The sequence below is a fragment of the Dermacentor variabilis genome, chromosome 7 (genome assembly GCF_050947875.1).
Source record: "Dermacentor variabilis isolate Ectoservices chromosome 7, ASM5094787v1, whole genome shotgun sequence".
Classification (NCBI taxonomy): Eukaryota; Metazoa; Arthropoda; class Arachnida; order Ixodida; family Ixodidae; genus Dermacentor; species Dermacentor variabilis.
In genome coordinates this window covers 177,261,802-177,286,824 of record NC_134574.1, presented here as the reverse complement: position 1 = coordinate 177,286,824, position 25,023 = coordinate 177,261,802, and the positions used below count along the sequence as shown (strand labels likewise).

General features: G+C 48.6%; 2 protein-coding genes across 4 annotated transcripts in view; one reads left to right on the top strand and one right to left on the bottom strand.

Annotated features, from left to right (window-relative positions):
* LOC142588542 (uncharacterized) overlaps window positions 1-12,707 on the bottom strand; it is a 320,432-nt gene extending 307,725 nt beyond the window's left edge. The window contains exon 1 of the mRNA XM_075700384.1: window positions 12,535-12,707. Coding sequence (XP_075556499.1) covers window positions 12,535-12,634 — 100 coding nt within the window. The 5' untranslated portion in view covers window positions 12,635-12,707. The remainder of the gene's footprint in view (window positions 1-12,534) is intronic.
* Window positions 1-25,023, top strand: part of LOC142588541 (uncharacterized) — a 206,306-nt gene that overhangs the window by 5,104 nt on the left and 176,179 nt on the right. The window lies entirely within an intron of this gene.

Below are 25,023 nucleotides of genomic sequence, written 5' to 3'. Positions count from 1 at the left end.
GTCGGTACCATGTTTCACAGAGCATAATGACATCAAATGGAAAGCCGAAACATGAAAGCAAGGCACACAGCTCATCAGACTTATTGCGCGCTGACCGAGTGTTTAACAGGAAGAAAGATGTGCATGTTTTCTTACGATAAATTTGAGTCACATCTGCAGGGTTCAGCGATTTACTAGCCATCGATGTGAATGGCGGTTGAAAGAAATGTTCGTATTCCTGGATCCTCATTTCATCTTATCAATGTCCGCAACGCAAGATATGCGCAGTACATTCGAAGTGTCTGTTTTGCGCGCGAAAATTTTGCCGCCCTTTGTCCACGCGTGCTTCCATGCTTTTTTCTTCTTTCGCTCAACAACTTGTCCAAGAAGTTTCTTCAAGGCGGGGCATAGGTGTTCATTAATAAATACCGGGGGAGAACTGGAACCATCAGCACTCTGGTAACCAAAATCAGAGTTTAAAATTCGATTCTTCCTGGCCTTTTCAATCACCGCTTCCCGTTTCGCACGAGAGCGGAACTGCACGACAATGTTACTACATCCTTTGTCTTTCCTTGGCACACGATGGCATATGTCTACATCGGAATCAGAAATGGGTTCACTTATGACGTCGCCTAGCTTGCTCAAAATTGATGGCAGGTTCTCGTCGTTACTTACCGGAACACTATTAATCTCAATGTTCCGGTTCCTCGAGTACTGTTCTTGGTTTGTCACCCGGTCTTCAAGGTCAGATAGTTGTTTTAATCCTTTGCATTCCTGTGATAGTGCGGCATTTTCTTTCTTTAGCGCTGAGTTTTCCTTTTCCAATTTTGCACTGCGCTCAACCATAGCATCAAACTGTTCACTAAAGAAATCTACGGATTTTTTCAGGTCTTTATATTCTTTTCGAAGTTCTTTCTCGAGTGCACTGCGCATATCTCGCATTTCTTGTTTAAAATCTTTCAACAGTTTTGTCACTTCAGAAGGCATTTCAAATTAGCAGTTCAGCAAACACTTGTACAAGAGCTTGACAGCAGCGGCAGGGGAAAAATAGAACAAAATAAAAATTGGCTACAAATGATTGCACAAACCTGTGTATAAAATGCGCAGATTTAGTGAACCGGCCGGCACAGCCGCTGCTGCCAAGTGAGGATCAGCGGTGAGGCACAGTTCCTTTTGTAGTTGGCACCTCTTTCAGGCAGCCAACCCTGGTCCACGGCTCGCTGACGTTACACTGGAGGCAACGGTAGTTTTTAGATGAGCGGCAAAACGTGCGATAGTCGAAGAGATACGGCACGTGCAACGGTGATCCGCCGAAGATGCAGACCCAAAGCCACCGGGAAAGGCGGTGGTGTGCTGTGTATAAAATGCGCAGATTTAGTGAACCGGTCGGCACAGCCGCTGCTGCCAAGTGAGGATCAGCGGTGAGGCACAGTTCCTTTTGTAGTTGGCACCTCTTTCAGGCAGCCAATCCTGGTCCACGGCTCGCTGACGTCGCACTGGAGGCAACGGTAGTTTTTAGATGAGCGGCGAAACGTGCGATAGTCGAAGAGATACGGCACGTGCAATGGTGATCCGTCGAAGATGCAGACCCAAAGCCACCGGGAAAGGCGGTGGTGTGCTGTGTATAAAATGCGCAGATTTAGTGAACCGGTCGGCACAGCCGCTGCTGCCAAGTGAGGATCAGCGGTGAGGCACAGTTCCTTTTGTAGTTGGCACCTCTTTCAGGCAGCCAATCCTGGTCCACGGCTCGCTGACGTCGCACTGGAGGCAACGGTAGTTTTTAGATGAGCGGCGAAACGTGCGATAGTCGAAGAGATACGGCACGTGCAACGGTGATCCGTCGAAGATGCAGACCCAAAGCCACCGGGAAAGGCGGTGGTGTGCTGTGTATAAAATGCGCAGATTTAGTGAACCGGTCGGCACAGCCGCTGCTGCCAAGTGAGGATCAGCGGTGAGGCACAGTTCCTTTTGTAGTTGGCACCTCTTTCAGGCAGCCAACCCTGGTCCACGGCTCGCTGACGTTACACTGGAGGCAACGGTAGTTTTTAGATGAGCGGCAAAACGTGCGATAGTCGAAGAGATACGGCACGTGCAACGGTGATCCGCCGAAGATGCAGACCCAAAGCCACCGGGAAAGGCGGTGGTGTGCTGTGTATAAAATGCGCAGATTTAGTGAACCGGTCGGCACAGCCGCTGCTGCCAAGTGAGGATCAGCGGTGAGGCACAGTTCCTTTTGTAGTTGGCACCTCTTTCAGGCAGCCAATCCTGGTCCACGGCTCGCTGACGTGGCACTGGAGGCAACGGTAGTTTTTAGATGAGCGGCGAAACGTGCGATAGTCGAAGAGATACGGCACGTGCAATGGTGATCCGTCGAAGATGCAGACCCAAAGCCACCGGGAAAGGCGGTGGTGTGCTGTGTATAAAATGCGCAGATTTAGTGAACCGGTCGGCACAGCCGCTGCTGCCAAGTGAGGATCAGCGGTGAGGCACAGTTCCTTTTGTAGTTGGCACCTCTTTCAGGCAGCCAATCCTGGTCCACGGCTCGCTGACGTCGCACTGGAGGCAACAGTAGTTTTTAGATGAGCGGCGAAACGTGCGATAGTCGAAGAGATACGGCACGTGCAACGGTGATCCGTCGAAGATGCAGACCCAAAGCCACCGGGAAAGGCGGTGGTGTGCTGTGTATAAAATGCGCAGATTTAGTGAACCGGTCGGCACAGCCGCTGCTGCCAAGTGAGGATCAGCGGTGAGGCACAGTTCCTTTTGTAGTTGGCACCTCTTTCAGGCAGCCAATCCTGGTCCACGGCTCGCTGACGTCGCACTGGAGGCAACGGTAGTTTTTAGATGAGCGGCGAAACGTGCGATAGTCGAAGAGATACGGCACGTGCAACGGTGATCCGTCGAAGATGCAGACCCAAAGCCACCGGGAAAGGCGGTGGTGTGCTGTGTATAAAATGCGCAGATTTAGTGAACCGGTCGGCACAGCCGCTGCTGCCAAGTGAACATCTTGTGCAGATGCCCGCATCAGTTCGCATAACAAGTAAAAGTATTGACTAAACGGAAATTCGGACTACTTGGTCGAAAATCAAGTTCTGTGAAAACAAGGTTCTAGTTTTGAAACAAATGCTCAGGAACAAAAACGAAATCCCATATATCTAAAATCCACCAGCCTCACAGTTTGGGTATTTGGACGTGACACGGTCTCATCTTGCACGAGATACAGCTTGCTTTTATGTTCATCATCTGTTTTCTGTCCCGTGTAGACTCATGGCCGCTTTCCTTGGATGTTGTTGGTTCCCGATAAACTTACGTGCGAACCTTCTTTCTGTCTATAGCTTTGCTCCAAGTCAAGATATACTACAAGTTTGTCTCAAAAATTATAAATCGAGAAGTCTGAGCTCAAGACGACAGACAAGCAGAGGACTAGCAAAATGAAGCGTACACAGTGTAAGCAAACGAGAACAGCCGATATCACAAAACTTTAATCATCGCAATGCATTCTTATAGCTGTCTGATATTGTCACGACTAAAGGCGAACAAAACGAATTGAAGGACACGAGCAGCGACCACGCTCCTTTTGAAAGCAGACGAAGTTGGCGCGTCCGCTCTTGCGGTCTCTGAATACAGAGCTGGTTTTTGTTTCCGTCATCCTGGTCCTGGAACCTGTCTTTTTTTTTTTTTGACGTCGTGACACTAATGTAGGTGCTGGACTTAAACACCTGATGCTCGGGACTCCTCTGCGGAACGGCACTTCTAGTCCGAACCCACAACCGGTTCCGGCCGTGGATACTCCTGTGCACAGCTACAGTCGCTGACAGCGAGGTCTTAGCCCCAAGGTAATTCCCTTAAAACTCCCCCAGCCAAGTAATCCTCCGTTTGGAGAAATGGCAACGGCAGGCGCTTCAGAGGTAACTGTTGAGCACCCTCGGATTCCCGAGACCTTCCACGGTGATGTGTCTGAGGACGTCGAGGATTGGCTCGAACCGTATGAGAGAGTAGCTAAGGCGAATCGTTGGACCTCAGAACAGAAACTCTCGCACATGTACTTCGCACTGGCGAACAGCGCTCGTACATGGTACGGGGACCGAGATGGCACACTGTCTTCCTGGGATGATATTTCGGCAGCAACTTTCGGATACCTTCGCTAACAAAGATCGTCGCGATTCGGCGCAGCACCTCACCGACTCGCGTATACAAAAGCCGAATGAGGGCGTCGCCATGTTTACGGAGGACATGACCCGCCTCTTTCGCCGAGCTGACCCCGCGATGCCTGAAACAAAGAAAATTCGACATTTGATGCGAGGCGTGAAGGAGCAACTGTTCGCCGGTCTTCTTCGTAACCCGCTAACAACTGTTGTGGAGTTCAAGGAGGCTACTATGATCGAGCGAGCACTTCAACAACGGTGCCGCCAGCACGACCGACCGAGCAACGCCTTGATCAGCGTGTCTGCGCTGACCGCCGGCAGTGAGTGTTCCCTGGGTGAGCTCATCCCTCGAGGTCGTTCGAGAGGAGCTTCGCAACCTTGTGGTGACTCCGCAAGAGCCTGTGGTGGATCCATGAATACTTTGTTTAGCGCAAAACGACAGACACAAGAAAGACGACAGGACAAGGCGCTTTGTCCTGTCGTCTTTCTTGTGTCTGTCGTTTTGCGCTAAACAAAGTATTCATGGATTCGCACCAACTAGCCCGTCAACGCATTGTGCTGAACTATTATTAACTTGTGGTGGCTTCTGTCGCAGAGGTTGTACGGCAGGAAATCAGGCAAACGTTTTCTTTGCCCGAATCGCTCCCAGACCAGCGGTCTTTAAACTACGCGTCGCCCGTCCGTCATCCAACCTCAGGGCCGCACAGCTCGCGGTCTCTGCCTCGCCCTTACAACGAGTCGTTAACCCCTCCGTACCAGCCGCCGCCGTCGCCGACCCCGCAGCTTAATGTGCCCGTGGAAATGCCGTCCTACTACCCTACGCTGACTACACATACTTGGTCGCAAAGGCCGCCCGTCAATCGACGACTTGTTCGCCAGACGGACTTGTGGAGCTCCGTCAACCGACGTCCACTTTGCTTCGATTGGGGGAAGCCGGCCATATTTACCGTTTTTGCCCGTATCGTGACCCTGGATACCAGACCTTTGCAAACACCTTTCTTTGTGCCTGTTGGAACAACCAACGCGACACCAGCGTATCGACGCCAGCACAGCCATTCGCCCCACCGTATCGTCGACCCCGATTCCCGTCACCTGCACTTCCCCGCGCCGTCACAGTTACGCCGATTTATTCCGGGACAGGTCCCCTAGTCATCGTCGGGGAAAGTAAAATTAGCGACCTCTGGAGGGAAGTTCGTCGAGATGCTACAAAATCCCCAACGCCATCAGTACGGCCGGACGATACGACGTCGCCGGCTCCAATGAAAATTGTTAGCGCCGATCTCGCCGTTTACATAGAAGGACGCCCAGTGACAGCGCTAGTAGATGCGCGGATTTCTCTACCAAAGTCAAACACTCGCCGATTGCCTTAAGAAAGCCAAGACTTCGTGGACGGGTCCGTACATAAGAACTGCAGGAAGCCAGTTGATGACGCCCACAGGCACAGTTACCGCTAGAATATAGGTGCGTGCCTCGGCTTTCGTTGCTACTTTTGTCGTTTTGCCGGAGTGCTGCAAAGACCTGATCTTGGGAATAGACTTTCGGCGTGAATATGGTGCCATTACAAACATTCCGGACAGGCTGGTCACGTTTAGCATGCGCCCAGGTTCAGTCGTACTCTGCACAGAACGGCGACGTCGACCTTTACGCGTCGCCGATGAGGACGTGACCACCCCACCGCGCTCATCTCCCTTCTGTCGGTGACATGCGTCATACCGAGCGACTCCGACGCTGTCCCCGAACAAATTATCGCGCTGGTATTCAACCATGGCATATCCATTGCAAGAGGCGTCGTCAGCATTAACTGTGGACGCACAGAAGTTGTAACAAACTTTAAACATGATCGCCAGCATCTTACAAAAAGTATGACACTCGCGTACTTCAAAGAGTTCAGTCAGGTCACAGATTGCTTCACTGTCGAGCAAGGTGGTTCCACCAGCCTACCTCCCGTGCCTCCAGATCTATCCATTGATGTTGTCCCAAGCTTGCTGCCTGCCTGCCTGCGCAGAAACGAAGCCTCCTGGAGCTTGTACATCGGTTTCAGGACTGCTTCTCGTCGACGTCGAGAGTTGGTCAAGCGCCGTTAACGAAACATCGAATTGTCAATGATGATACAGCCAGGCCCATACGGCAGAACCCGTATCGGGTAGCCCCACGAGAACGCGAAGCCATAGAAAGTCAGGTAAAACGAATGCTTGAAGGCGACGTTATTCAGCTGTCAAAGAGTCCTTGGGCGTCGCCAGTGGTGTTAGTGTCAGTGACAAGAACTTTATTGGAGTGTCCTGAGGAACCTGCTTCGGCTCCCCAATAATGTTGGTGACTCCGCCCCAGACGGGACAGGGAGGTGGTGACTCTCCGCGACGTCGCGGGCCCTCTGAACGGCCAGTAGTTGCAGCGTGAATCCTGAGCTCTTCAGCAAGGCGTCCCACTTGGTCTTGTATTGAAGTTCACATCCTGCTTTGTACGGGCACAGCCAGAGCATGTGGTTGAAGGAGCAGCATGCGTGACCGCATTTGGAGCAAGACTGCGGGAAGTTGGGGTGTATCCAACTAAGCGCTCTGGGGGTGAGGTAGGATCTCGTCTGTAAGAGCCTGAAAGTAACGGCCTGAGTCCTGTGCAGTTTCGGGTTAGGGGGAGGGAATTTCCTCCTGCTGTGTCTGTAATGCGACGTAATTTAGTAATAGGTCGTAAGAGCATATTTGAAGGGGCAATGCGCTCATTAGGGATGCAACTCGCTTGGTTAGTTATATCGTTCACATGGGCCAGGAACCAGGCTATGGTATCACCTCCAGTTTCTCCACCCGTAGTAATACGAAAGGATCTGTTGACGATGCCGGCTGCGTGTTTAGAAACTTGTGTTTGCCGTACACGAGCACGCCAAGCGATCAGATAGTGACAATATTCTCCAATCCCCAGTGGCAATTCATAGGCACTGCTGTTTTTTATCGGGTGGGAATCGCTACGGCCAAAATAGTTCACACATACACACGCCGTAGCTGGAGATGCACGTCGCCTGTTTTCGTAGCCAAGTGAAATTTACGCATGCTGTAGTTACTGCTGCACCAAAAGGGTACACAGTGATTTACAGACGATCTTATATGAACCGACATCACGTAAATGTTTTCATCGACACTGCCAAAATAGTTCACACATACACACACCGTGGCTGGAGATGCACGTCGACGTTTGCGCAGCCTAGAGAAATTTCCGCATGCTGTAGTTACTGCTGCACCAAAAGCGTGCACAGTGATTTTCATACGACCTTATATGAACCGACATCACGTAAATGCGTTAAATGCACTCCGGAACGCGCTAAAACATCTCCAAATCGTTTCGCAGCACGCGACAGCGACATGCAACAGAATGTTCGCTAACGCACTGTGCTCTATGCATGCTGCAAAACGTGGAATGGTAGAGGGAAGACGTGTGCAGTATTTGGCTGCAAAAATAATGACCAGCATAATGATCAGTGGAATGAATCTGTGTGGCCAAGATCACGGACCGCTGCTACACAAGCACTGGACTCTCCGTGCCTTCGGCGGGTCGCGAGGCACGGCCTTCCTCGAGCATAGCTGACATCACTCGTTCGCCAGCATTACATCGCTAACCTCCAAAGAAAGGACTTCAACTCCGGAACGTTGGAAAGTGTGTGTATACTGCTCGTTACACACTGACGAAGGGAGTATAGCGCCGCTTCCCGGCATAGTAAGTTTATCGCACTTTATCTACACACGCACAAACACGCCCCAACTCACACGCAAACTTACGCCCCCTCTATCGCGAACGTATTAGGAAAAAAATCAATGCCCCTTTCTTAAAGAAAGACGGTTGAACACGAAGCCTTCCCCCAATGCAAACTGAATCAAAGTTCAAAGCCAACGACCACGCAACGAAGCCAGGAAATGCTGAGCGACCCAATGCTATGCGTATGTGATTTGATTGCTTGTTGAGGATTGTATTTTTTGAAGCCTGATGTTTGATGAAGACATTTCGTTAAGTTGCATTGCCTTCATTTTAGACCATGTAGGCGTTGATTACACGCACACACTCACTTTCACCGACGACTTGCACAGTGTTGCCTTGTGATCGCTGTGGTAGACAATCAGAGGCTCTGCCATTGCGCTTGGTGTGTCGTCCTCTCTTACGTCCGTGTCGTTTTTTGTTGCGCAATATCATTTGAGTCACCGTAACGTGACAGCCTGCTTGCAAACGTGAGATCAATGCAGGAATGGTGTTGCGTCGTGGGTCTCTGTAGCGTCTTCAGTTTCAAAAAACATTGCTCTCGATCCACATCGGTGTTAAAAGTCACGGCACACGAGGATCGGCGTACTATGTAGCTTTAAGGTCTTCATCGTTTCTGCCAGGCCCGTTTCCGCGCCGCCACGAGTCATGTTCGGTCTGATGTACAGGTGCTCCCAGAATAATTCGGAACGCCGGACACGCAGCTGCTCGTCGGCGGAGCGCGCCGGTGGATAAATGCGGGGAGGATCTGCGCATGCGCGGTCTCCCTAGCGAGCAAGTTTCGCTCCCTAGTGCATCTAGATTGGCGTCTTGCTCCGAAAAGGTGGCGCTAGGTACCCTTTAGCATTGTGCAATGGGGGCTGAGTGAATGAATGTCTGTAGCACAGCATGCACCGTAATCTATGAATAAAGGCCTGTGGATTCCTTGCAGCGTATTCTCGCCATGGTCTGCATCCCGCCTGGGAGATAGCAATGCTTTGGGTGATTACGTGCCAGTGAGATGGCTTGGCTATATACAACGGCATCGCTGCCTTATTTTTCAACCGTGTTAGCCTGTCCTGCGAAGTATTAGTTCTTATTAAATTATTTCCCGATTCGTGTTACTACTAGCTTCGTAATGCGAGGACAATTTCAACTATTATATGACCCCCTTTTAACGGCTGTGTCTGCGATAGTGGCAATAAAAGAGTTTACAAAATGAAATAACGCGGCACGTTCATCAAGGCCAATTTCACGCACAGGAAGTCACTTCATGCAAAGGGAACTCTAATGAACTCTTCACGACTCCAGTCATTTATTGGCGCACAACGTTACGTGGTCCGCATATAATGAGCGCCAATCAGTCACAGAATCTGGCCCATTGGTAGCGAGTATCCTTGCGTATTGATCACGTGTCCACCTTTGTTGGCGTAGATACTCATTTTCATACTCATTTTCGTTTGCTCAGAGGGATTATACAATGATAACCAAGGGTAGGCTGTGTGAGCTGAAAGCAAAAATATAGTAAGGAGAAAATAGTAAATCTACATAGCAGGAAGAACACTGGGCTTATTTTTTCCACACAAAAAAAATATTGAAACGTAAGTGTGTTTCGTCTAAAGCGCTTGGCATGTTCCGCTATCAATATCTCGCGTCCACGCGAAGCGCAGCTTGTAGGCGGCGTGGAATTAATGACTCGTAGATTGCACCTGCCAACTCCCTCCTCTCGCCAAGGCGCTCCAACTCGCTCGTCATGGTCAGCCAGAGCTCGTCGGCACTGGCCCCTCCCAGATTCAGCTTACATAAACTTTCCTTCATCGTGCGCCACACGTTCTCCATAACACTGAAGTCTGCACCTTTCGGAGGCCAGTCAAGAACGCGAACAGCACGTTCTTGAAGTCTTTCCACAGCTCTGGCGGTGTGCACCGGGATCAGGTCTTGTTCGAACAAGTAGCAGCCATCTTTTTCAGCAGCAGCCAGCGTATGGCAATAGCTTGTAGTCCAGAATTTCGCAGTAAGCTTCAGCTGTGAACGATGGGGACATATCGGATTAGCGGACCGAGGTCCTCTTTGCTAATTGCTCCACAAACGTTGACAGCACAGCGGCCGCTGCTGTAGATCTCGGAAACATACCCAGGCTCGTATCTACACGAAAAGAAGGGAATAGATAATAGTGCTTTCAAATGAAATATCTTTCGCGCGTCCGAAGAATTTGTGCTTAAAAGATCAGAAAGAAAAGAAAAATGCCTGCGCTTGTATGGTCTCCATACGCGGCGCTCTTGATCCCATCTACATGAATACGTCGATTCATCTCAGAATGACTTCCTTCCATTTTTCAGTCGTCCAGCGCTCATATGCCCTGCCAAACTCAAGGCGCCGGCGTTTTTGGCGCTCCGTAAGGTGTGGCTTGTGTGCCGCGACAAATCCACGATGACCAGCCCCTCACATGCGTCTCCTAAGTGTTTCCTCACTGGCTTGCAGGTTGAGGGCTGTCTTGATCTGGTGGACGCTCGAAAAGGATCGGCAAAGGCTGCAGCAACAATGAGAAGGTCGGACTCTTCCGACGTGCATCGGTGTTGTCCCGATGGTGCTGCATCTTTGAATCGGCCATCTTCATCCCTGTATGCTTGGATTATTCGGTTGACCGTACTTATAGACTTTCCTGTGAGGCGGCACACCCTGTGTTGAAGTATACCTTGTGAACTGAGCGTAATTATATTTCTCCGCACATTCATCGGCACTCTTTTCGGCATGTTGCGTCGATTGGAATAGGGCGGAACTCGTGTAACTGTCATTGTTTAAATATGTTCGTATCTCTTTATCAATCGAGCTGCCGATATCATCACGGCTGCATCAGGCGAAAACGCCGCCCTTTGCCAGCGCTAGTCACGGTCACCTACCATAAATATTTTGAGCAAATGATAAATAAGGCCCACATGAAAAATGAAGAAAGAAAAAAAAAAAGGCGCCCAAGCACCCGAACATGCAGACACGAGCACTTATGCTCCAACGCGAGTGGAAGCGCAGACACAGCTTGTCACACACACCACCGGCCCAGCCCCCCTTGACAAAACGTTAAAGGGCACCTAGGGCTACCGTTTTGGAGCAGCGCAACACGAACTAGTACTAGGGTGCCAACCTTGTTCGCTAGGGAGACCGCGCACGAGCAGACCGTGGTACTACTTTTTCCACGGGCGCGCTCCGCGGCCGAGCGGCCGCGTGTGTTGCGTTCCGAATTATTCTGGGGGTGCCTGTACATACACGCTGACGATCACCAAGACTTGTAGGCATCTCGACTGCTCAAGCGTGTCCCACATGGCTTCTGGATACCGTTGCTGACACACGGGATCAGCCTTACGATCGCGCTCGCACTTCGCGTGCGGCAGCCCCTTCTGCCGTGCGCTGCTCCCGCGGCGTACCCATGGTGACGGCGGGGAATGCATTGCGTGACGCGCGTAATGCAGTGCAGATATATTCAGTTCGTCCAGGTAGCGTGGCGTCAACCATCTTTCTTTAAGAGAGGGGCTTTGATTTCTTTTCGTCCAGGTCCTAAGACCACGCCGTGTTCAAGCGCACTTGCTGTCCCGATAAGCAGGGAAGGTCAGTTAATTGCGACAGGGGCGGTGTCATGCCTTGCAGACGCAACTTGCCCTTCCAGTGAACTTGTTGCGCATGCGCTACTCTTGCTGAGCTCGTCGCTTCGCGCCGTTATCAGGAACTGACCTGCCTGCCAGTCGACGCTGGCGCGGTACTGCGAATATAAACTGTAGTGTTCTACGTAGATGTGTAAGTTGGCTTTCCTGCAGTGAGTTTTCGGCGCTCACGGACGAATCAGTAAGACATATAAAGCTTCGCCTTAATGAGTGAATGATCGTACTCTTGAAGCAATGCGCGATCCCTGGGTGACTGCTTATACACCGAATGCACACGAATATCCGAAGCTGAACGTTTCGTTACGGTCCACGGAGAGCGCCTAGCAATAATGCGTATTTGCTACAGGCTATTACGAAGTACAGAGAATCTACCTTCGAATCCTTGTGCGCAGCAAGAACTAAGCTATCGCAACTCAGCACATCCGTGAGCGATTAGGCAGAAAAGAATTGACAGCCACTTTAGCATACGCCGAAGAAGGTGAAGGCAAACGCCTGCGCGCTCAAGAGACATTCATTAAATTACCTAACATTCTCATTCGAATGCGTTATTTCTCATTACTTGTTTTCTCCCACCAAAGGTCGTGGGTTCGTGTGCCCTAATTGACGCTACCTGAATTAACTGTGCCTTAATTAACTTCACCTTAACACAAAAGGTCGCGGGTTCGACTTCCAAACAAGCTCGAGGGTTTCACTCCCACATAAGGTCGTAGGTTCGAGTGCCTGAATTAACTCTATCTTAATTAACATTGCCTTTTTTGGAATGATGCGCGGCATCGGAGCCAGCTGTAGAAAAAGACGAAGGCGCGAGCAGTGGCACGAGAGAGTGCCTGCGCGAGGCGAGCTCACCGTGACTTTCTGCACTGCACAGCGCGTTTTCCATACCATTGGGGGTATGAGCCACTTAATTAAGGCTTTCGCCTTAATAAACAACCAGATAGTGACCGCAGTGAGGAACGTTACTGAGTCAGAAACGTGGCAAGCCGCATCTCGAAAGTCTTTGCCAAAGAAAACAACGCGTAATGAGCTCCGAAAGCGCTTACATGTCCTCTGAAGCTGTGGCCAAGGCTTTATGTCGTCCACCCAGTCAACGTCTGCGATATCCGCCGAAACGCCGGTTTGCTTGAGCTGCACGGGCGTCATCCACTGTAAACATTGAGGAAACGGCGACAGCTAAGGTACAGTCTAGCGCGACCTGAAGGTTATCGCGCGAGCTTCGACCAGCCTAGCGGCCCGTTTCAGAACAGTGAAAATCAAGATTTCGCAGCGTCCTCTGCTTCGTTGGCTGTTCCGTGCTACAACAATCACTCCCGCGACGAACTCGCCACCTGTTCCCTCTGCTTGTAATACCGAAGAATACGTTGCCGCAATACCATCACGGCCTGTTCCTTGAAGCAAAAAAAAAAAAAAAAAAGAAGAAGGAGAAAAAAGCGCCTTGCTCAGACGGGAGTGACCGCAGCTTAAGGAACAGCAAAAAGAGTGAGGGAAGCTCTCCTGATAAAAGCCCCTTCGTCAAGTAGCGACACCCTTCTCGTTTCTCCTCTCCCTTTCACGCTCCCTCCTTTACGCCTGACGCCTCCCTCCCTCTCCTCGAAAGAGGATTCCGGGCCGTGGCACTGTTCCTGTCGACGCTTGCGCGATAACCTTCAAACCGGTAGCTGCACATGTGCACGATTGTGATGCCATCAGTGGCGCCTGCAATTTCACTATCTACCGTTGTGGCAGATGTGCACGACGGGGAGGAGGCGTCCTTCTCGCAATTTCTAACGACATTCCGTCATTTCGCGTAAATATTAACACTGAGCTTGAAACCACGTGAGCTTGCCTAACTCCCAGTCACACAAACATAATCCTCTGCATTTGCTACCGCTCCCCCTCGTCATCCGCCGCTTTCACTGAAGACTTGCACGATGCTATTAATCTTTTTCGCGTTTTTCCACTTCACCGTTATTCTTACTCGGCGATATTAATTTTCCTAATCAAATATGGAATACACACCCACCCAGCATAAAGCCTTTTTCTGCTCAGGCTAAATATTTATGCGCATTATGTACCGTGTTTTCATTTTCCCAGCTTGTGACTCAGCCTATCAGATCATCAACCAACATCGCAAACACTTAAATGATATTGCGCGACAATAAAAAATGACACGGACGTGAGAGAAGACGACACACCAAGCGCAATGGTGTGTCGCTTTGCGCTTGGTGTGTCGTCTTCTCTCACGTCCGTGTCGTTTTTTAGTGTCGCGCAATATCATTTAAGTAATGGAATACCAACTTGCCCGGAATGCTGCTCTCATCGCAAACACGCTTGATTTAATCCGGACTAATTGTTAAGATCTAGCTTCTTCTATAACATACTTACCTGGTATTAGTGACCACTCCTTACTAACATTTGGTATACATCTCTGCTCTCCCAAAAGGACAAAATTTAAGAAAGTTATACGTGATTACAAGAAAGTCAACTTCAAAGCCCCTGACATTGAACTTTCGCCATTTATTCCAACATCTTTATTGATTTTGATAACCGTTCAGTCCAGTCAAACTGGGATACATTTGTAGACCAGGTACGCCTATTAAGTGAAAAGTAGATTCCTATTCGCGTCATCATTTTTAATCTGCAAACACCTTGGTACAACTCATATATATAAAGCGCTTAACAGAAAAAAAAAGCCTCTATCCCTTAGGGGTCATTTCACGGGAAACGTCCCCGACCCAAAAGTGACCATCATTGAGTTTCTTGAAGAATACAGGGCCACATGGCTATTGTGTGAATAAGGTTTCACGAAAGTATTTTTGTCGAAAAAGTTTTTGGACTACGTGAGCGCTCTTTAAAATTTCCGTAAAGGTGCAAAAGTTGCTTGGAGGTACATTTCTTTATTCAGGTCTGAAACGAGGTGCAATAACAAATTCTATTTTAGTGAGTTGTATTGGCTTCCTTCTTTCATATGACGTCATAGTTGAATGCGTTTCAGAACTTTGCATGTTTATTTGACTCAGTAAAAAAGCAATAAAAGTTGCGTTTTCAGAAATTTCTTGCATAAAGTGCGTTATTTTTTCAGCTACCATGATTTTTCTCCCTTTTTGCCTGTTACTACAGTGTCTGCTAAAAATAATTGGCAATTATTAATAAATATATTTTTTGAGAAAAATACCTGAACAGTTGGCAAGTTAATTTCTTGTGATATACAAGCCAAATTTAAGCACTAAAGCCCTTCAAATAAAGATATGTCATATAGTTCAATATACGCACCGACCTCTTAGCTTGGGATTTAAGAATTTTTGTTCGAGAAAATTTTGTCTGAAGCGAGAAAACAATTTTAGAAATCAACACCCAATATCACCAGTAGGCACACTGCATATGTGCCGCAGCTCTCCTCGTCGTCTGCACATCGTTGTCTGCGCGTCGTCGTCTGCTCTTCTCGTCGTCTGCCGCCCAGCAGACGACGGTTAGTATACGGGGCGATCATTTATTTTTTTAAAGATCGCATGTTGCAGATACCATAATTCTAGTTCTTGGGCTGGATTTTTCAGGGAAGCCGACATTACTTTCATCAAAAATCGAAACACATATTCAACGAATTAACTAACGTTCACTAAATTCCTAAATAATTATTGTACGGCACATATTGAAATGTATGAATTGTAGCTGGTGAGGTTGTCAGACGTATTCATTTAGAAGGAATTTCCAGAATGACGCCCATTTCGAGATATTATTTCCCAAAGTATGGGGCGAAATACAGTTACTTTCGTGTGTGAATGCATAACACAGCGTTTTGTTAAAGAAAGTAAGTGGACCATCAGTGAATTTTTAGACCAGTTTGATTATGCATATCTCGAAACTGGTGGCATTATGGATATTCATTCGAAGCTGGATGCGCCTGACAATCGCACCGGCTACAATTCGTAAATTTCTATATGTGCCGTACACTAATTAATTAGGCAGTTAAATAGTGAATGTTTGTTAATTCGGCAAATATGCGTTTCGATTTTTTGTGCAATTAATGTCCGCCTCTTTGAAGAATTCAGCTCAAAGACTAGGATTATGGTATGTGCAACAATCTATATTTCAAAATTCCATAAAACTGAAAAATGATCACCCCATATACTAGCCGTCGTCTGCTGTGCGGCAGATGACGAGGAGAAGAGCAGGCGACAACGCGCAGACGAGGACGCGCAGACGATGATGAGCAGACGACGAGAGCGGCGGCAGGTATACACAGTGCCTGCTGGTGATATTGGTTGTTGATTTCAAGAATTGTTTTCTCGCTTCAGACAAAATTTACTCGAAAGAAAATTTCTAAATCACAAGGTCGGCGCGTATATTGAGCTATCTGACATATTTTTATCTGGAGGGCCTTAATGCTTAATTCGGCCTGAATATCACAAGAAATTAACTTCTTGCAAATCTTGGAGGTATTTTTCTCAAAAAATATATTTATTAATCATTTTTAATTATTTTTAGCAGACACTGTAGTAAGAGGCACAAATGGAGAAAAATTATGGTAGCTGAAAAAATAACGCAGTTTATGCAAATTTTTTTGGTTTTTTCACTGAGCCAAATAAACACGGGAAATTCTAAAATGCATTCAGTTATGACGATGCCAAGACAATGCTCTAAAATAAAATTTGTTATTGCTCCTAGTTTCAGACCTGAATAAAAAAAAAATGTACCTCCAAGCAACTTAAGCACCTTTGCGGAAATTTCAGAGCACTCACATGATCAAATTTTTTTTAAACGAAAATACATTGGTGAAACCTTATTCACACAATAGCCATGTAGCCCAATTTTCTTTCAAGAAAATCAATGATGGTCACTTTTGGGTCTGGGACGTTTCGCATGGAATGACCCTCAGCTAAATCATCTGCGAGTAAAACACGTTCGTAATCCTTTAACGCTGCTAATCAAATGTACTTAACTGCACTAAAAATGCTAAAAGGAATTACTTATCCCATACATTACATCAAATGCTTAAAACAGATGTCCGAAAGTTCTGCCGCGTCATTAACCCCTCTATCAATAGCTTTATCACCTTGAAAGGTGGGTCAGCTGACGTCATTCCAAGTGACGATTGCGCAATCGTTCTTAATGGATCAATTGAAGTCATAGCGTTTGCATTGACAGGGACATGAAAGACGACAGGACGTGCGCTAACTATCAACTGAATTTTATTTCACAAAAGCATGGTATTTATACCGGCTCACAGAAATGAAAATCATCGCACGTGCAACCCAGTATTTTCCAGATAGGCCATTTCCTTTCTGCTCAGAGAGATCGACGGGGCGCTGACACTGTTTGAACCTTCTTTTTCGATCAAGCTTTCTTCTACAATCTCGCTTGTATCTATACGCTCCTGACAATAGAGTTTCCCAGCGACGGCCGTGCCTCCTATAGCGTCGAAAGCGCATCTCTTGCACTGATCCAACTTCGACGATCCAAGTCGACGGCGTAGAATCCAGCTGGTGCACGTGTTGTTATGACCGCGTGTGATTCGAAACTTCTGAACCACGTGCGCCATTGTCCTGCAGGTAAACGTTCTCACACCGCTGTTTTACGATGCAAATTTGCAATACATCGAAAACTGCCCAGGAAAAAAAGCGTGTGGATGGTGGTTCTGCTACGTCAAAGACTGTGGCGACCACGCAGGACTGCCTGCTCTCCGACTCTACAGATTTTCCGGCCGGCCGTGGTTTTGTGCTCGCGCTTCCTTCCTGGATGATCGCACTAGAAAATATTGTAGTCAGTAGACTGAAGTTTTTGGTCGCGAAAGAGTCTTGCCGGGAAGCCGACTTAATTTTTCTTTTTTGTAAATCCTCCATATCATTTAGAGCTACTTATTTTGCTGTGCGAAGTGTACTGCGTGGTGGCTGCAGGTGTTATGGCTTGCGTGAGTTGCTGAGCATTTCACGCTGTGCGGCTCTGCTTGGGTTCAGGTTGCCGGATACGGTCACCCGAGTCTTGGTTGCCGGAGCGGCCCAAGGTCGTGCCGGCGCCTCAGCAGTTGCAAACAAAGTACTGCGGTTGCTTGGCAGAACATAGCAGTGTAATACAATTTTTGTGCAAGTTGTTTAAAACAGACTTTTAGTAATTCGAAAAGATATGGCGCCTATCGGCCGCTGCGGCCGCATTTCGATGGGGGCAAAATGCGAAAACACCCGTGTACTTAGATTTAGGCGCACGTTAAAGAACCCCAGGTGGTCGAAATTTCCGGAGTCCTCCACTACGGCGTGCCTCATAATCAGAAAGTGGTTTTGGCACGTTAAACACCATAACTTAAATGACGCCTATCATTCGTGGCCAATGAGACTTCGCAAACGTGTCAGAACAACACCGCGGAACAACACATTTTGTCTACGGTAACTCAAATGGTTGGCCAAGAACACCTACGCCTAAGCCTTAATAAGCTCAGCCGTGACTGCTCACTCAATTGAGCTGCTTAATCAAAGCATAATATGATAGTTGAGTTTTCTCACGTCCAGAGATACGCCGTAGTTGTGTATGCCTTGCTGGGAGTGACACTTCGCCAGCACAGTCACACCGGCGACTTCTTTCACGCTGTGAACGTGCCCGGCATCATAGAGCTTTCCCCTCTTACGACGAATGGCAGGGCGTATCCGACCGTCTAATTACGAGACTCGTTTGAAACCACACAGCAAAACTTGCACCATTTGTTCGTTACAAAACAAGCATGAACTTGCGATCACGCTGGAAGATCCGCGTGAGCAGCCTGAGTGGTCCGTCAGTGTCAATTTTGACGGCAGGTGCCGTAAGAGGCACTGACGATAGCTGCTCCGAACATAGCAGTTCGGAACATAGCTTGGGAAAGAGAGCAAGGAGAGCAAAATGGCCAGTCCAAATTTGAACGCTGAACAAATAGCAAATATATTCACTAGAGTTGAGGAAGAACTTGGCAAATGGCCAAGAGTGGGAATATGGCGAGCTTCTAAGTGTAATAACGACAGAAATACGGAAAGAGAAACAACATGTTCGTTGGAAAGGAAAAAAGAAACCGAAAAGCTGGTAGAACAAGGAGATACGAGAAGCGATCGCCGAACGAAATAAAGCATCTCGAGAGCACAGGCAGGCAAAGAAGGCGCAGTTGCCGCAGGATGAAGTAACCAGTACATGGGAAATATACCGAGAGAAGAAGTCTATGGTTGAAAAACTGTTGCAAGCAAAATTAAAAGGGGAAAGTGAACGTTGGTTGTCAGAAATACGTGAGAAAAAGAAAGCCGCACCTAGAATATTTTGGAACCACATAAAATTATTAGGCAGGAAGTCAACAATACAACAACATATCCTAGACGAAAATGAAAACAGAGTGGAAGGAGAAGCGGCAATAAATTACATCCGAAAAGTAACAGCCGAATCTTTCCAAGGGAATGACGAGGTTGTATTTGAAGAAAAAAAAGAGCATGAAAGAGACCCAAGTGGCAAAGGAGCTGGTGCAGACAAATTTAAACTGGAAGAAAGCGGAAGAGAAAAGTCCTAAGCGCACAGCCACAGGGCTAGACGAGGTTCCCGTTAGGTTGATTAATGAACTGGGACCAAAAAGTAAGGAAGCTCTGGTGAAAGCAGTGGAAGAAACTTAAAAAGATAGACGAATACCAGACAGTTGGCGACAATGTAGAATGAATTTAATTTATAAAGGTAAGGGGGAAAAAGATAGAATTTACTCGTATAGACCGTTGAAGATTACATCGGTAATATACTGGTTAGCAATGCAGGCAGTTAAGTTAAAGCTGCAAGCATGGGCAGAGAATATCATTTTGGAAGAACTTCAGAATGGCTGCAGAATAGGTAGGCGTTTGGATAATTATTTGTCCTTACTCGGTGCATTGAAATATCAAGAGTAGAAAGGAGACTGTTATATGTGGACTTTTTAGACATTACAGGCGCGTATGACAACGTAGACCGCAACATTTTGTTGGCTCTTCTGGAAATGGAAGGTTTAGGCGACGATTGTATACAGCTTTTGAGAGAGATTTCTCTAGAAAATACCGTTTTCGTTGAATGGGAAGGGATGAGGAGCGAGGAGAACGTTGATTTCAACAAGAGTTTAGGACGAAGGCGCCAAATAAAACGACGGACGAAGGAAGAGGACATGGGACAACCACGTAGGCGCCTTCCGTCCGTCGTTTTATTTGGCACCTTCGTCTTACATGTATAGCCAACTCGCTCACCAGCACGCGCTCAGAAAGGTACTGAGGCAGGGGTGCCCTTTATCCTTACTGCTGTTAATGATGTACATCGTGAGGATGGAAAGGGCGATAGAAGGAAGTAATATCGGGCTCAATCTCTCATACAAACAGGCGGGTGCAGTAGTAGAGCAGCAGATTTCAGGTTTGTTTTATGCGGACGACATTGTATTGCTAGCTAACAAGCAAAGTGATATGCAATGCCTGGCTAATATCTGTGGACAGGAAGGCGATAAATTAGGTCAGAAATTTAGCGTTAAAAAATCATTTGTTATCGTATTCAATGAAGACGGCGAACAGACAGTGACAATAAAGGGCCAGGAAATATCTCGCGTAAGAGAATATAAATAATACCTTGGTATATGGATAAACGAAGGCAATAGATATATGGAAGCACAGGAAAAACAATAACATTGAAGGGGAAGATAAATGCGGCCATAATTGAACACAGAGCGCTATGGCGATACAATAGGTACGAGATGCTCCGGGATATGTGGAAAGGTGTAATGGATCCACGACTTACATTTGGAAATGGGGTTGTTTTCTTGAAATAACGGGAACAATCAGGACTCGATGGCAACCAAAGGTCACAGGGTCACCTCGCATTGGGCGCTCACTACAAATGAAGCTGTGCAGGGTGATATGAACTGAACAAGTTTTGAAGAGAGGGAAGCTCACAGTGAAATTGCTTATGAAGAACGATTGAGGAATATGGAAGAAAGTAAATGGGCTGGGACAGTTTTCAGGTATTTGTAGAGAAATAACATTGATTCACAGTGGAAGAAAATAACTAGGAAGCTTACCAGGAAGTGTGCAGCCTGTATGGTGAACAACACAACAACAGAAAACTTCAAGCGGGAAATCAGGGAAGCTGTAATAATTTTCATGGGAAGCTGCAGTGGAAAAGAAACCTGCCATCCAGTAACTACTTAAGAGAAAATAACGAAATCAAGAATGAAACAATTCATTATAGCTAAAAGGGAAGCTAATTACTTTGCGAAGCGAGATCAGGATGTTTATAACACTCATTTATAAAGCGAGATATAAGAAGGAACAACAAGCATGTCCTTGCTGCGGTAAAGCTAGGCGATGGCGCATGTTTATTAGAATGTGAAGACGTTTACCCAGCGGTTGGTTTAGGCACCACTGGCCTCCTTGAAGCCCTTGGGTTCAACGAGAGCAGTGGAAAAGTAAACATGTCCGCAATAGCGATTAGTAAGAGGCGATTGGAAGATTGTTGGAAGAAAAGTAGGAAAACGGCAAACAAAGGAGGCGTACAAAAACAAAGTTCACAATAGGGTTTCAGAAAATTTGGTTATGGGAATTCGTCCTGTTTTTTTTTCTTTTCTTTCTTCTTTAATATAGGCAGTATATTAGGCAATATAATTAAAGGATCTTGGTGGCGCAACCCACCGCCCCGGTCCAAAGGGGACGCTCATAACACCCATCCATCCATCGAAGCACTGCAGTATACATGCCTCATATATAACTCGTTTCGAGGGTCGAAATACGTTTTGTTTATGTATTGACTCAATGCCAACGCACTACCGTCGAAAGTCCTAGTGAGATGCGTTCTGGCGCAATTTTTTTAATGTTCTGTTTATAAAATGCGTAAGCATTTCTATGGTTACCCAACGAGAAAACTGTCCGTCCATACTTCCTTCGCCTAAGGCGATAGATTGCAAGATAGAGCCGGCCAGCTGCGGAATAAGACGACGAAGAACGCTCTAGCAGTGAAACGGAAATTTTGGGGTGGGCCAACTTGAAATCTGGGGGTAGGCCAAGTTACATTTGGGGGTAGGCCAACCTAAATTTGGGTGTGGCGAACTTGAAATTTAGGGATGCGCCAACTTATATTTGTGGATGGGCCAACTTGAAATTTGGGGGAGGGCCAACTTCAGATTTTCCGGTGACCCAATGTTCAGTAGAACGCTGCTGAGCATCCTTCGAGTTATTAACAACTTGCGGGCAAACGCGTTAAGACGCTTGGCGCGTTTTCGTTCGGCCTTACAGAGGCGCACTCGGAAAGCAGGTGAGAGCTTGTGTGGACAAGGATCGCGCACACAACAGAGGCTTCCGAGAGAGAGAGAGAGAGAGAGAGAGAGAGAGAGAGAGATTGTGAAGAGGAAGAGGCGCTATTTTCTGCAGCCCTTTAGGCAGTACGACTCAGCGCTTTGGCGAAGGGGAGGGGGACATAAGACGAAAGAAAAGAGAGAAGAAAGCGAAGGTCGAGGTGATTGCAGAGCTTGGTACCGTTAGGTACCGCTGTCTGCGGTAGCCTTGCGGCGCATTCACAATTTACATGATATCCCCGTGTCCTCCAGGAACGTAAGAAGGTGCGTGAAGGCGGAGCCATGGTGCCGGCCGGGAAACAGTAGCTGGGATGCCGAGATTGCTGGGAGTCCGAGGCGTCGGAATGAGACGTGGAGAGAAGCCCTCTCATTGGAGAAGGCGGGACAGGGACAAAGTAGATGGTCGATTGTTTCGTCCTCGCCGCACGATGAGCATGCCGGGGATGAAGCCAGGCCTTTGCTGTATCTCCGGGATGCCGTCGAAGAGCAGCCGATCAGGAGCCGCAGCAGGAGAGACAGCTCCTACCTCGTGAGGCCGCTTTCAGGAAGTGGACGGGGAGGGCGACCGCTGGCGAAGCGCCGATCCGGCTGGAGCACCGTCAGGTGTCGCTGCAACGTGTGCCTTGCATAGTCGACGACCGTCACAGCGGTGCTGACTGGTACAGTGCCGTGGTGTGTTGCCTTTGCCAGGGCGTCAGCCTCCTCGTTGCCATGGACGCCGACGTGACAGGTGAGCCACTGCAGCTACAGCTTCAAGCCACTCGAAACAAGGGCGCGAAGCTTTTCCGCCAGCAGGGCAACGCCAAGGCCATCAGTCTCAGGTCGGCGAAGAGCAAGGAGTGGCGCTCGCGAGTCGCAGAGAATCACAACCGGAAAATCCGAGAGGTCCTCCCCCAGCATGTCCGCTGCCAGATAGAGGTCAGCCACCTTAGAGCAGCGGCGGGGCTTGCCGCGAAAAGCAGCCGGCACACTCCAGAGCGGCGAAGGGCAGGGATCACGCAGAAGGCAGTGGCAGATCCGGAGCCTGCATGGACCGAGCCGTCCGTGTAGATGTGCAGATGTCCGTCCAGCCGGTCCTTCAATAGGAACGCCGACGCCTGGGACATTGCGTCGGATGGGGATCGCCTTTTCGTGAAGCCATCTAGCGTAGTAGAGACCTCCAATGGCTGATGGTGCGGAGGAGGTGGTGCGATGGCTAGCGTGGGAGGACGGCCTACAACATCCTCGTATAGCTGACAGAAGCTGCCCATGCGTGAGTAAGGTCGGCTTGAAAGCAGAGGCGCGCTACCCGGGGCGCGATGTAGCCTGTCTACGTGATGAAAGTCACGATGTAGGAGCAGCACAGACAGCGGCCAAGTCTGGCTGGGGTGGCAGCAATGTGCAAGTTCCCTGGCAAACCAAGAATCATCCAGATGGGGTGCCGCTGCTGGAGCTCCAGGCGGTCTACCGGAACCCGTGAGAGAGCCACGAAAGGGAGTGCATAAAGAAGCCTTGAGGTAGACGCGGCGGCGTATAAACGGGTACTCCATTGTGGTGTCCATCTTCTGCCGCGGAGCAGCAGACGGCCAACCTCCTTTTGCACCTTCTGCACTTGAGTGATGAGCGCCTTGTTAGCCGATTCCCACGAGAGCCAGTGACCAATCTGCATGCCCAAGTAGGTAACAACCCGCTTCCATGGTATCCGGTTGCCACCCAACACCATCCTGACTGTTCGCCGGCGTACGGCCACGCTAGGGTGGACGAGAAGGGCCTCTGTCTTTGAGCATGATGCGGAGAGGCCCAGTGTCTGGAAGTAGGAAACAACTTCGTCCAGGGCTCGCTGCAAGCAGGACCGAACGGCTGCAAGGCTTCTAGTGGGACTCCGAGTCCACAGAGCTACATCATCAGCGTATACAGAGATGTAGACCTGATGAAGGAGGTCTGCTGGGATAGCAGAAGGAAGAGAAGCAAGTGCCAAGTTGAAAAGGAAGGGGTTTAGGACGGATCCATGTTGCACTCCGGAACAGATTGCGCGTAGGGAGCTCACAGTCTTTCGCACCCTTAAACAAACGGAGCGCCCTGTGAGAAAGGTCCGGTAGGGGCTGGGCTGGCTGTATGGTCGCTCGGACGGTGGCCACCGCCGCGCGACGCTGGAGTATCCAATATAGCCGGGCAGTCGGAGCGCCTCAGCCGGCACACCAACTTCCTGCAGCGCGAGTACGTCGTAATCGTCCCGCAGGATGCGCTCCGAGAGGTCAGCTTGACGCCGCCGCAACAAGTGCGTGTTCCACTGCAGCACCTTCGGGCAGTAGCGACAGCGTGAGCTATAGCTCGAGGGTGACTTGGCATCGCGGCGGTGCACTCACCCTTCACCCGGTGTACTGTGGGTGATGGCAGAGGCGCGCTCCGTCGAGGCGCGCTCGCGCCCGGCGTTCCGGCTCAGTGGGTACAATTGCATTGAACGTGTTGCATCATCATCATCATCAGCCTGGTTACGCCCACTGCAGGGCAAAGGCCTCTCCCATACTTCTCCAACAACCCCGGTCATGTACTATTTGTGGCCATGCCGTCCCTGCATACTTCTTAATCTCATCCGCCCACCTAACTTTCTGCCGCCCCCTGCTACGCTTCCCTTCCCTTGGAATCCAGTCCGTAACCCTTAATGACCATCGGTTATCTTCCCTCCTCATTACATGTCCTGCCCATGCCCATTTCTTTTTCTTGATTTCAACTAAGATGTCATTAACTCGCGTTTGTTCCCTCACCCAATCTGCTCTTTTCTTATCCCTTAACGTTAAACCTATCATTCTTCTTTCCATAGCTCGTTGTGTCGTCCTCAATTTGAGTAGAACCCTTTTCGTAAGCCTCCAGGTTTCTGCCCCGTAGGTGAGTACTGGTAAGACACAGCTATTATATACTTTTCTCTTGAGGGATAACGGCAACCTGCTGTTCATGATTTGGGAATGCCTGCCAAACGCACTCCAGCCCATTCTTATTCTTCTGATTATTTCCGTCTCATGATCCGGATCCGCCGTCACGACCTGCCCTAAGTAGATGTATTCCCTTACGACTTCCAGTGCCTCGCTGCCTATTGTAAATTGCTGTTCTCTCCCGAGACTGTTAAGCATTACTTTAGTTTTCTGCATATTAATTTTTAGACCCACTCTTCTGCTTTGCCTCTCCAGGTCAGTGAGCATGCATTGCAATTGGTCCCCTGAGTTACTAAGCAAGGCAATATCATCAGCGAATCGCAAGTTACTAAGGTATTCTCCATTAACTTTTA